The 13,952-nt window shown below is 43.0% G+C and overlaps 1 protein-coding gene across 1 annotated transcript; it reads right to left on the reverse strand.

Moving 5' to 3' along the window:
* Positions 1 to 718: 718 nt before the first annotated feature.
* Positions 719 to 13,507, reverse strand: ANAPC5 (anaphase promoting complex subunit 5). The gene is made up of 17 exons (XM_015877700.2): positions 13,207 to 13,507; positions 12,633 to 12,712; positions 12,401 to 12,510; positions 11,636 to 11,831; positions 10,347 to 10,413; positions 9,429 to 9,530; positions 8,826 to 9,016; positions 7,868 to 7,949; positions 7,280 to 7,369; positions 6,192 to 6,373; positions 5,576 to 5,711; positions 5,278 to 5,352; positions 4,399 to 4,520; positions 3,134 to 3,241; positions 2,471 to 2,618; positions 1,723 to 1,885; positions 719 to 1,328 (listed from the first exon to the last, which is right to left on the reverse strand). Exons 1-17 carry the CDS (start codon positions 13,408 to 13,410, stop codon positions 1,114 to 1,116), a joined length of 2,271 nt encoding a protein of 756 aa, XP_015733186.1. The 5' UTR covers positions 13,411 to 13,507; the 3' UTR covers positions 719 to 1,113.
* Positions 13,508 to 13,952: the final 445 nt, after the last annotated feature.

Consider the following 13,952-nt stretch of genomic DNA (forward strand, 5'->3'; position numbering starts at 1 on the left):
ATCCATCTTGAACCTCCCCTGGCACAACTTCAGGCCATTACCTCTAATCCCAGCAATGGACCAACTTAGTGCATCCAGCTGTTAAGCACTGACCGATGTGAGCCACCAAACCCAGCATTATCACCCGGGAACTCTGCTTACTTCTCACTTTCAATACAAGGCAGCACCAATCACCTGCCCCTCACAGCAGCAATTAACGAGCCTTGCTGGGCCGCCTGTGCTTCAACCTCAGTGCATCCGGCCATACGTGGCCAAGCTCCAGCAGCCAGGTTCAGCTCTGAACTCACTTTCTCATGGCTAACAATACCACAGGCTCATCCAGCACTTCCTGGCAGGATATTCCAAGTGTTTACACTAATGATGCACAGCTTTTATGTAGTAGCACAGCGAAGGGACTCGGCACGCTGAGGACAGGGCAGCCCTTCCTCACAAGGTTAGCCGTGGTGCTCATTTGTTCATACACAAAGCCAGCTCAGGTCAATTATACCCAGCACCTACGAGCCAAACAAACCCCTTTCAGCTGAGCCAGGTCTCCCGTTCAGCACACCTCATGTTTGTCAGCCACTCTTTGCACAAGGACACATCTAACAGCAGAGCTGGGACTTTGCACCATCAGACCTTTCCAACCGAATCCTGTTTTTCCCCTTCTGCCAGCACCATCTGCTTCTAAAAAGCAAACAGAGCCTGTAGACAGGTTAAATGCAAGGAAACGTTTCCATTGAGACTCTCCATTTTATACCATTGAAACCGAGCACAAAAGCCTCGCCCACATTTCCCACTATTTTTTGTACCCGAGCTCACAAAGCCAGCAATGCTTCCAAATACGTCAGCACTAAGAACAGGTATTATTTCATCGTGACTGTGCTGCTCCCCTCTGTGTGTTGGTGCTGCAGTCTCTCTTAACATTCTTGGTTCAATTCTTATTCTTAATTTCAAGCACAGACCAGAAGTGAAATGGGTGGAAACCTCTGCTTTCCCCTGTGTCACACATGCAGTCTTGTTCCATAGGAGACCGTGATTTATTGGCAATTACTCTGAAGCACAGACGGTTGAATATGGTCAAAAGACATCTGTACAAAAGAGGGAAACAAACATGTCTCATCTCTGAAGGCTTCACTTGAAGGCATTTATTAAGGGGACCCCGTGAGCGGGCAGTTCCTGGTGCAGCTGACGGAACAACATGGCACATTTGTTCCTTTCCTGGGTCTTGCCTAGTGTGTGGTACAGCCGGGCTTGGAAGTAAAGAACATCTCTGAGCTGCTCCTTGCAGTCCACCTTGGCAAGGTACGTCTTAGCTTCGTTCAGATTCAGAATAGCAGATTCCAAAGCTGGGAAAAAAAGGGGATAGCCATATACAAAACAATATCACAGTAACTCCAAGCAACACAGCTCAGTTCTAAGGAGCCCAATTATGAATTCCTCAGCTTTTCAAAACAATTTGTGTCTTAGCAACATCGCCTTTCAGCTACTTTCTGTTATTCAACCTTTGCTGCAAAGTATGGGTGTTGAAGTATGCACATAGACAACATTCTATTATAAATGCTGCATCATTTGAACAACTACTTCCTAATTAATTCTCCTAATTGATCACTAGCTAACACACTCCATTATATTGTTTAGACTTTGTTAGCAGTGATTGTGCAGTGGGACTTCAACATACACACTGGAGAGCACATTTCAAGGGAGCTCAGTTTCAGAGGGAAGCGTTACCCCTGACGTTACCTTCAATCTTCTTCTGCTGAGTGTAGGAAGCTGTAGAAGCCACCTGACACTTGGCCACCAAGAACATGGCACAGCCTTTGTCTAACACAGCTCCATGGGCCAAGCCAGGTTCTATTGCCATGTGCAAAATATTCAGGACTTGCTCAGGAACGCCAAGGATCAGCTGAAAGAGAAACACTTTGTTGTTCTAATACTGGAATCCACTGGTTGAGAGCAACTTCTCAGAAGAACCATAACCCATAAACCAAATCTGTTTCTAACAGAATAATAACAAGGATGTTATTTTTTACCCCACAATCGTCTTGTAAATCAGAACTCCTTAGGAGACACGAGCTACTATCTGAAAAGATCAGGCACAGCTTCTCAATCCCAGCCAGGGCTGACAACTGGGAACCTGCCAGCTCAGAAAAAACAACGTAACCCAACTCCATGACAAGCATTATTTACAATTCAGGCACATGCCAAACTGTGCTACTAGAAAGCCAAACAAACAGCATAAAAATAACAACTGGAGAAATGAAGGCAGGGCCAATTTATGCTTGCTTGATTACATAAAATAGCTGCCCATCTTGCTGTTGAACATGGCACTCAGCTTTCAGCTTCCTCATAAGATTTTACATTTAGAATATATTTCATCAGAATCAATAGTTTAATTGCAATGTTCTTAAACCTCCCAGGAACAAAACCAGCATCCAGATCCCCAGCAGAAAGTGCCCTATGACCCCAAGAAGACACAAATCAAACACACCTGGGAGAAAGCCAAGTTCAGCACAGTCTCAGAAGCCAAGTATTGCAGACTATATTCTCGAGAGAAGGCAAGAGCCTGCAGCAGGACAGGCAAAGCGATGGTATGACACGAAGATCTCCAGTAGAGCTCTGCTACTGACAGCAGCACGCTAACCAAAAGAGAGGGAAACAACTACAAGCTGTTTTCTTTTGATGAAATACGTCCACTTGTTCCCCAAACAATTACTCTACCCACAACAATACTGATTTTATTATGCGTTACATTTCTGCATATACAATAAACTTAAGTTGTACTCTTAAGAGGAGATGTCCTCTCCTGACAAAAGGGGAAACCACAGTAACTACTCCGTAGTTTAGCACAAAGGCACAACTACATACATGCTTCTACTTCCTATTTATTTTGCATGCATTGTTTCCTTTTTCCATAAATCTCCACGAAGCTTTAAATTTACAACCTCTTAGTTTAAGTGAGGTTGCTGGGTTTCAATTCCATAATGATTTGTGGATTCCTCTACGCCATGTTTAACATACGAAATTATTCTGTAATCCCCAAATCATTTTAAGTAATCTGAGCAATACTGAAGTCTGCACACAGACAAATGGAAATGGCCCATTCTAATCACTGCAAAGTGGCTTTAATACTCTGAAAATGAAGCATTCTTACCTAATCACTATCTCGGTGTTCTTGATTTCCTGGCAGTGGATCAACAATTTCTGTAAAAGCTTGTGTGCTTCTAACATCTGATTTTGGGCTTTCAATACAATGGCTTTTCTGCCGTGGTAGAAAGAAAACATCACTGATAACTCTGCATTTGAGATATAATTCTGCTCTTCAGAATACAGTAAAGCAGGTCTCAGCTTCATGACCTCTGTTTCTTATGACTGTAAAACGGCATTCTGACAAAACACACTCATGCTACACACACAAACAGCAAGAACCAAGAACCTCTGCTAGCTGGACAACTCTCAGGCAGAAAGGATCAAACTCACAAAACAGCTTTAGATGGAAAACAGGGACTGACAAAAACAAGGGCCAAATAGGGAGCAGAAGTGGGAGGGCATGCAAACTGGAAAGCACAAGAGATTATTTGTGGAAGAAAAACAGATCTGAGGTAGAGTAGCTAAAATTGGCATAAGCCAACAAGGACAAAGAGTGAGAGGGAATGAGTGAGAACAGGGAAGTAAGAGACAAACACAGAGCTGTGGGAGATGTGCAAAAGCAGCCCAAACCCATGTAATGTGTGGCATATTTAAAGATCAGGGAATAACAGACAGTCCAATTCCAGAAGGACAACCATCAGGTCCCACAGCTTGAACGCGGATCTGCCGGCTCACTGCCATTGGCTGTGTTTTAGGTGTTTGGCCTCAGTTAAAAACAATTGCATTCAACTGCAAATTTTCTTTACTTTTGGCAATCAGCAAACTTTAACCCTATCTGTTCCTAGCATTTTCATTTAGAAACAAGAACAAATTAAGGTGAAAGTAGAAAAATTGTATCGTCCCACTTTGGAGATGTGTAAACTAGGACACAGGTGAAGATATAACTCAAGCTCACACTGTAGCAGAATTGAGACTTGGCCTTACATCCCTTGGATCTATCTTATATAAAACTCTGCATTGTGCTAAGGTTTGAGCGCAGTTACCATGGCAGATTTTGAAGGAGTGTTTTCTGTTCTCAGGCTAAATCTACAGCTCTAGAACAACAGGGACTTCACTGATGCTACTTCTGATTTTAAAGTGCCAAGAAAAGCAACTAAAAATGATGACTGTGGGACATACACTAAGGGAATAAGCACTGCAGGTTGGACAACGTGATAATAATTAACCCTGCAAAGGGGAGAACGTTAACACAAATGACTGCCAGCAATCATTCCTTTTTATTTTTCATTATCTACACCTGCAAACACATGCAGATTTATGATTACTTACCTGTACATTCCTTCAATGCTATTAAGTGCTGTAATTCCTGCTACAAGAGAATCCGCTATGTGGTATCTGCCATCGTTCATGGCTCTGTCAAACTGTATTTTTTGATCGAACAGCATCCAAAGCTAAACAAAGAACATCCAGGAACAAGTTTGAGAAATTGTACCTGCTCATTTTCGAACCACAAGTTGGAACTTCATTTTTATTTTCCCCTGGGGACATTTATGTCTAGACACAACTAACTCCACTGTCCAATTACCGTCTATACTAAGTTACAGTCCTCAACAGAAATGCTTAGGTCTGGGGCAATGTTTCAATACTACAGTTCACCTCTTTGATTGCACCTTAAATAAAAAAAGCATTAAAATCACGACTAACACTTTAAAATAACAGACTTGTTCCGCAGCAAAGAAAGGAAGATCAAACTAATTGCATAGAATCTTGAAGAGTTCAATGTAAATAGCACGTTTTAGACTGATATACCAATGAGTGCTCCAGTGCTGCACAACAGATGACCCCTAGGTTATTTCTGAAGTGTCATATATCAAAATAATTACCACTAATTAAACAGATGAAGCTGTAAATCAGTGTAGACTATTTAATTTCTACATGTGCTCATGGAGCAGACGCGTTCCTCTGTCAATTACAGCTCTATGTAAACAGCTTGTTCTTAGGAGGCTATTAAAACAACCAACACATCTTTTTCATGTTTTTTTGTAGAGTTTATGCCACGTGGCTTCTGGTGGGGCCACGAGCCAAATGAAATCAGTAAACGTACGGCTCCAGGCATAAGGAGAAAAGCCATGAATTCAGACGCAGTGGAATTTAGATCCTATTGTATAACAGTTACGTAATAGAAAGGCTAACTTATATGCATTCTACCTGTGCATGCTGACTATTGGGAGGGAATCTCTCCTTTAGATGTTTCAGTATTTCAGAAGCAGCTGCAAAGTAGCCCTGTAATACAGAAACAGAAGCGATAAACATAGAGGAGGGCAAGCACCCCTCCCCTCGATTTTAACACAACCCTTACAGCAAGAACTTGCCAGGCACAAGCTCAATATTTTCTTCGCCCCCAGTGCAGACATTAACGGCAGAACAAAACATGATTCAAGTCTCACACTTTGTTGATACCACCCACACCCAAATGACGTTTTGTGCAACTAGCCGTAAAACTCACCTGCTCCGCATGAAGCTCAGCCAGGTGACACAGTACCACAGCAAATGCCTCTGTGTTATTCTGCTGAACACCCACATTCACAGCCTCCAGGCTGTTCATGCTCAGCAGTGTTTGGGCTTGTTGAAGCGCCATGGTGCTTGAGCAAGAGAGACATCTTTTAGCTTTCAAGCAACAAACATCATTTTTTAAAGTTCATGTTATGACTGTGGTCTACAGAATGATTTTCTGGGTACTCCAGGGGCCTGGGGAGAATGAGAACCTTTAAAACAGCTGCTGCTTGGGAACTCCAAACTATGCAAGCACATCAAGTACTGCATACTGAAAGCTGCAAGTGGTCTAAGAACAGTAATGCTGAAAACAGGGACATGGGAATGACTTAGGCACTATTTGCCACTACTAAATGGAGACTCAATCTCTTCTCCGGAACAACTTCTAAATGAACACAAGAGAATGGAAGTAATTGCATCCAGCCTGTACCGAATCACAGTCTGATTGCTTTATTTTAGTGCACTGTAGACACACAGTTACTTGTTACACCTATATAAATAACTCAAAAATGCATTATGTGCTAACAAGCACAGTGCTCTAACCCAGGAGTTAAAAAGAGACAAAGTACCTGCGGCCATATAATCTCCAAATTGCAGTCTTCTGTGCTATACTAATATCAATAAGCTCTGACAAGCTGTGTTTCCAGTGCAACAGATCAGAATCTTTTAAGGCATCCATTAGTTTGTTGGCAGCCTTTCCTGCAAAAGCTCTTTGCTGAACCAAGGACTGAATTCCCAGGGAAGCAAGGTACTGGGGAGAGGGAAAAAAATCCAAAATCATTGAAAGACAATAAAGAACATTAGAGCAAGAGTCATAGATTAAGAAAGAAACCCAAAGAAAGAGATGTGATGTTATTCAGCACAGACAAAGGAACACTGCTTCAGGCATTTCTTTAAATACACACACCCACACACAGATGAATGCCATTTTGATAGATATGAAAGGTAACTTCCACGCCCCCACACAGTAGTCTTAGAGAGGATGACTGGACTTGTACCTGGATTTCTCCACCAATTAAACAGCTGTGAAAACAGAGCTTCCTTCTCTTTCCCCACCACTTGGCCACACCTGCTCTCATCTCCCAACATCAGGAATTTAATTCCTTTTAGAATAATTCTCACAACAAAGACATTGCAGCCAACTGATACAGGGCACAATACCATCTAAGGGGGAAGCTGCCATAAGAGACTTCACAGCTGGAATGAAGCCATGCAAGAATATGCGTTCAAAGCGCTGCCAGAGGCATCAGCATTGAGTTTCAGGGAAGGCTGAGGGTGAAGAACCTCCCCTGAGCACTAGCAGATGGCATGATATGCCTAAGTCCTAAATGGTGCACAGTAACAAACTAGCAGCCACAAAGTTCTCCTGCCTGAAATAGGACAGGTGAGAAGCCAGAACAGCAAGTCTCGCAATAATGCGCTCACAATAAGCAACTGAACTTTGGATTAACTTTGTTAATACAAAGATTCAAGATAAATAGAAGCAAATAGATTTTTGGAGCATAAAATAGGTTGGTTTAAATCCAATTACCTATTTTGTAATAACAATTTTGACCAGCCAAAAAAAAAACAACCAACCCACAAACCCTCCCACGCACCCACCCACATGCATTTATTTGTCCTAGAACGTAGTTAAAGAGAAATGAAATGGACTTACCGGCAAACCAAAGTGTAAGGATTTGTTTACTGAGTGCTCCAGCAGAACACAACTATCAAATATCTTCTGCTCTGAGATGTGTAACCAACTCTAGGAAAGAAAGGTTTCAGAGTTATGCCCAGAAACACCATTATAAAGTCAGCTGTGGGAAGCAGCATCCCTAGTCTGATAACACTAGTGTTAACTATAGAAGAAAGTACAGAGTAAACAAACTCTTTCCTTCTTCCTTTTTGTTTGCTGAAAAGGCCAATGACTCTGAAAACCAGCAGACAGTAAGGAGAAAGTTTATGAAATACTGTCTCTTTAAAACACACAAGACTAAACTTTGACCTCAGTATTGAGTAACTCTCTGACCACAACTCCTGGAAGTACCCCTGAATCACAACAAATCCATCCCAAGATCCCCGTATTCTCCAGCAGTTGTTGCTCCGGGTGATCCATCACCCCACTGTGGGACTGTCATATTTAGATTACTGATCTGTCTGATCAGATGTTACTGAAAGAGTAGTTCTGCAACAGTTCACTGAGCAAAGGCTCAGATAACACAGACAAAGGTGACCTACCCTCCATTCAGCACGGCTATCTTACCAGGCAGTGCTGCAAACAAACATGATCGTTAGACTCCTGTGCAATCCGGATGGCCTCCTGAAGTGCAAGTTCAGCTTGTTGACTACCAGCAAACAAAAAAAAGAACATATTAGCATTCCCCTGGTGCTTAAAATACACTATTACAACAGTACAAAATTCTAATCTAAATAATGCATATTGCACTCAAAAGAAAACTGATTTAAAAGACTGAAGGAGAAAGCCTCCGGTTTCCATCTAGCATCAAGCAACATTCGCTATTACTGAGGTTAATGAGCAAGACAGCATCTGCAGGCCACCCCAAAAATGCAATTGTAATCCCCATGCAGGCTTTTAAAGCACGTGCCAAAGTGCCAGGTTAGTGCTTGGGCAGGAGCAACTTTAACCATCGGCCTATGCAGAAAGAGCTGTTAACATTCCCTCATCTCCTGCCATCTCCAGGCCTTCCACAGGATTCACCCAGGCAGCAGTCAAAGAATGCAAACCATATATGGAGATGGGTAGGCCAGCTTTACCAATAAACTTACAGCCCACCCCTAGGTGGCTTTTTTAGTTATTCTTTTTCCTGATCACCAGCTGTATGTTGATTTGTATATGACAGAAAAAACTACAATAGTTTCTTGAGAACACAGCTGGAAACAAGCACTTGTGTCCATTGACCTTTCTGAGATCATGGAAATAAAGCAATTGGGAACTTAAACCCCTAGGAAACGGCTGCAATGGGACACTGACAAATAGCAGCTCTTACAGGGCTGTTAGTAGCCCAGTTATTATGGAAACCAAATAAATGCCAAAATAAAAAGAAACCTAAACAAATCAAGATTACTAGAAAATTCCAACCCAACCATGGCAAATATATATTAGAGAACTCCCTTCTCTGCTCAAACAGATCTTCACACTGAGCAAAAAGTCTACCTGTCAGTAATCACCAGACAGATGTCAGTACTACGTTCTGACTTACTAATGGCCAAAGCGACAGTGCAGTGCAGCCAGGTTCAGAGCAGCGTATCTCAGACTTCGGCCGTAACCCTCATCCCCGTTGCTTTTGCTTTCTGCTCCGGTGAGAATCAAACGGTCAAAGTAATGCAGGAGGCTGTGTGTTGAACTGAAGACATCGTGCACTCTGAGACTGTTTAAGTAGCTTAAATAATGCTGAAATTTGAAGAAAAGGAAAAAACATCAGCTTTAGCTAAATCAAATGAACGTAAGTCATCAAAATCAGCAGGGATTGAGCCTAGCCATTTTCAGGCTATGGAAGTATAAGGCTGGAAATTTATTAGATTTAGCTCAGTAAAAACGAGCTGACACAGTCCCACCAAAACCAAGAGCATTAATCTATGTATCAAGCCAGGCAAGTTTTAGGTGCTCAGCTTAATTAAGGTTTCTGTACCTTCAGGACTTTCTGTCTGAATTACTGAATATTTACATGCAACTTGCTCATGTTTCTATCAGCTTCTCGCACATTTCAGCATAGGAAAAAAAACAAACACTCTCAAACAATTCCACCCTGAAAATATGAAGAAATCCCTTTACAACCATTTGGGATGAAGAAAAAGATACTTACTGCTTCAGCAAAGTCTGGATTAAATTTTAACAAGTTGTTCAATTCCTTTTGTAGGGATACAGGACTAAGTGCCTTTGTTTCATCGTTCTTTAGCAGGGAAGCCTAGAATCAACATCGAAACCAATGCTAAGTAACTCCAACATTACGAATATACTTTGGTACATGATTGTCATTCTGTTATCTGCCTGAAGAGAGCATTAAAGAAGATTTCAGAACAGCTCTTTTATGACACTTAAACATAAGTGGCAGTTTTATTCTTTGCTGTATTATAGCATTCCCTTACCAGAGATCAGAGAGCTCGGGTAGAATAAAAGCATATTTGAGAGACTGTTTGAAGGAAAGAGTTCTATTCTTCTTGTTCAAGAATGAGTTCAACAGATTGCTTGCTGGAATTACATGAATATTTCCTAATCTGTTTATTTGTTTTGTGAGAAGAAAACTAAACAAAAGCAAAACCATGCCAGATTCAACAATGCTTAATAGTAAAGATCCTAATGGGACTGATAAGTCACTGTAAACTTGTAAAATGTATGTGAAACATCACATATGATACAGACTTGATTTTGTTAGCAAACTATCCTAAGTATGCAGAGCATTTACTGACAGTTGTACTCACGTAGTTCTGCTCCTTTAATATTTATCTGCTGAAATTATCAACACAACTACGCACTCAGCAGACAGCAAATTTGAAGCAAGAGTTGGAATGGATGTGACCTTCTCGGATGAAATATCATCATACAATGCCCATGCTTAGATAGAAAACACGTTTAAGCTCAAGTGCTCATACTGAGCAACTACATGCAGGATAATCAGCAAGTCTGTACAGATCTAAGAAAACATCCTGCTTGATACTGGATAAAACTGAAGGTGAAAATCACGTCACGGATCACTTACTCAAATTATTCAGAATTAACGTACCTGCTGAGAAAGAAAATACTCTGCTTGTTTCTGGGAAAGAGGCCCGCTACAAGATATCTCTTCTTCCCTGTTGAAAAGCACTCCTGTTAGAAAGGGGCAATAAAATAAAATGCAAGGAAACACATTTTATCAGACACTCTCGCCTTATGAGCTTTTATGAGACACTGTAAGTTCAGAGGCATAAAAGGAAATTAAAAAGAGAAAATTTAATTCAGAGTAAAATCTGCAACATCAAAGTTAGCAGCCCAAATGATTTCACATGGTGCTGTTGCAATCTTCAGCCTACTGAGACCATGGTCAGTCTGAATGTCGCCCTAAATACACATGAAAACTAAACTAAAAAGCAGCAGATATAAGATTTGTTGTGGCATATTCCAATGGTTTGCTCTGTTCTCCCCTTCTGAAGCTGTTCAGAAAGAAATGAACTGGCACTTTGGTCGCATACATCACTGCAGAAAACAGCTGCTCTGCAACGTAAATCCCAAGCATACAGCATAAAGCTCGATGCTAACAACCACAGTATGACACTAGCTATAGCAGAGCTTGGATAAACACAAGCCTACTAAAATACCATTTATAAAGTGCATCTTTAAGTACACAGATACACAAAATACTTGTAGGACTATTCTTAAAGCTGAACACTTTTCAAGCAAGTGAAATGTCTCAGTGTTTGCTTCTCACATTTGATGTCAATGAACATTTATTTGTTTGGGGAGGGGCAGAAAGAGAAACCAAAAATGTTAAGCTCAGCTTTTCCTCAAAGAGGAGCTTTCCTGCACTGGAAGCTGAAATGATCTCTCAAACAGCTTTAGTACATCGCACAGTAGCATAACAGGGGAAGAAATCGTTCTGCAGTGGGCTGTGCAGGAGGGAATGGTGGGCAGCACTCGGCCTTTAGTCTGCAGCTCACTATGTGAGCCCGAGAACGCAGCACCGCCATCTTCTGCAAGAGCAGAACTGCTGCCACTTACAAATGCCACCACACGGCGGCACCAAGGAGACAGAAAGGCCGCTCAGCTGGGAAAAACAACCCAAACAAACACAACCTCCTCAGGGCCCTTCAACCCCACCAGCACAAAGACAGAACCTTTGAATAGAGCTTCTGAATGTAAAGGTGACACAACTGTCCCATTCTCCCCCTCCTCTACAAGCAGGAAGGCATTTAACAGGGTACAATCATGGATAGAAGCTGGACAACGCCAAAGTTTACTTTGATGCATATAGCTGTAATCTGAAATACAAATAATTTGCTGATATAAGTAGAAAAGATTTCAGTATTAATAGATTACCGTAGAGGTACATCAAGCTCTTCTTTCTCCATTTTCCCATCCTGTTCCTCTGTGTTGGTCAGCTCCATATCATTCTCATCAGTCCCACATTTCTTCTCATCATTTAGAAAGTACTGCTGGAGTGCAGTGTAAAGTTTGTAGACCTGACTAAAAGAAAGTTTATTGTATGCCAGGATCATGTGGCGCAGAAACAGACCTGAAAAGGAAAACACGTGTTATGACATTGGTCTGAAAGGGTTTTATTGCAGAGAGGAAAGTTGAAATCATGATAGAAGCTTAAATGTTGTTAAGTGTCTCATCTCAGTCTGTCAAGTGATAAATGTCAGTTCTGCCAAGTATAAACCTCTGATTAATTTTGTTTCATCGTTCTTTAGCAGGGAAGCCTAGAATCAACATTGAAACCAATGCTAAGTAACTCCAACTTGAGCATTACGAATATACTTTGGTACATGATTGTCATTCTGTTATCTGCCTGAAGAGAGCATTAAAGAAGATTTCAGAACAGCTCTTTTATGACACTTAAACATAAGTGGCAGTTTTATTCTTTGCTGTATTATAGCATTCCCTTCCCAGAGATCAGAGAGCCAAAACTCAGAGATGGTCAGATCACAGAATAATATCAGGAAGAGGTAACGCTACAGAATATTATTGGTTAATATGATACACCTGAGTAAAAGGAAAGACTATATGATGGTCTTTACTCCATAATACAAAGCAATGCAAAGCTGTATCTTGAGTGACCGCCACCATGTAACAGCTCCTCACCTATAACGCTGGTTTTATGAACTTCTGGCTCTGTTCCACTGAATGAATCCGAGAGGTCATCAAAGAACTGCTCCATATCCTTCAGTTCTCCCTCTGCGATGAGCTTTAACCTAAAGAATGACAATGAACAAACATCACTTTTATCTGGTGATAAGGGGCCAAACAGCAGCGAGCACCTGATGTGTCACAGTGCCAGCACTAACATGGGGGCGGCCCGGAGCCCCCCGCCCACCTGATGCGCACGGAGCCGGCCATGTTGGGGCAGCACTCCTCGATGACTCTGCGAAGTCGCGACAGCGGCACGTCCGGCCCCTGGGGGGGTGATAACAGCGACATGTCGCGATAGAGCGCGACACAACACGACACAGCGCGACACAACGCGACACAACGCGACACAGCGCGACACAGCGCGACACAACGCGACACAACACGACACAGCACGACACAGCACGACACAACGCGACACAACACGACACAGCACGACACAGCACAACACAACGCGACANAACACAACGCGACACAACACAACACAGCACAACACAACGCGACACAACACGACACAGCACGACACAGCACGACACAACGCGACACAACACGACACAACACGACACAGCACGACACAGCGCGACACAACGCGACACAACACGACACAGCACGACACAGCACGACACAGCACGACACAGCACGACACAACACGACACAACACGACACAGCACGACACAACACGACACAGCGCGACACAGCACGACACAGCGCGACACAGCGCGACACAACACGACTCAGCGCCCCTCGGGCCCAGCCCCCACCTGCAGTAACGGCAGCAGCAGCCGGTTGAGCCGCCTCCGCTCCAGCTGGTCGAGCTGTGACCCGGCCCGGCCCAGCTCGCTGAGCAGCACCAGCAGCGCCATCTTGTACGGCGTCACCCAGTCCTTGATGCCGAACACGTTGGCGTGCACGACGCCATTGCTCAGCATCGGGTTGAAGTACAGGCTCTCGTGCACGCTCGCCATAGCGCCACACGGACGAATCCCGCCAGGAAACCGGATACTCCCGCCAGCCAATCAACGCCAAAGCTTCTGTCACGTGAGAGGCGCAGTGACCAATGAGAGGAGGATCTGTGCTCTGCTCTCTCGGGGCCGGCTGGAAGAATGAGCCGAGGAGAAACGTTCCGGGAGGTGCGAGTGTAACAACATGTCTGTGTCCATCGTGTCTCCAAACAAAGCACCACTAACACTGCAGCAATCCCATCTCCCATCTCATTCCCATTTCTTTTCTCTTCCTTTTCTCATATAGTGCCATAAGCCTTTGGCTGTGGATGCATTGCACTCAATGAGCTCAGAGCTCTGCCGGCCTTTGTGACTCTGTGATTCACAACTGGATACACTGAAAACAAACGGTGATTCCTGCTGAGAACAATCGCTCTGTTCATATCGAACCATAGGGATGATGGAGCTGCACTGGGTCCCCATCGCTGTCACCCCACGGCAGCACTGAGCCATCCTATTATAACACAAATATAATAATTAATATCACATTAATAACACAAATGTTT

The sequence above is a fragment of the Coturnix japonica genome, chromosome 15, assembly GCF_001577835.2.
Source record: "Coturnix japonica isolate 7356 chromosome 15, Coturnix japonica 2.1, whole genome shotgun sequence".
Taxonomy (NCBI): Eukaryota; Metazoa; Chordata; class Aves; order Galliformes; family Phasianidae; genus Coturnix; species Coturnix japonica.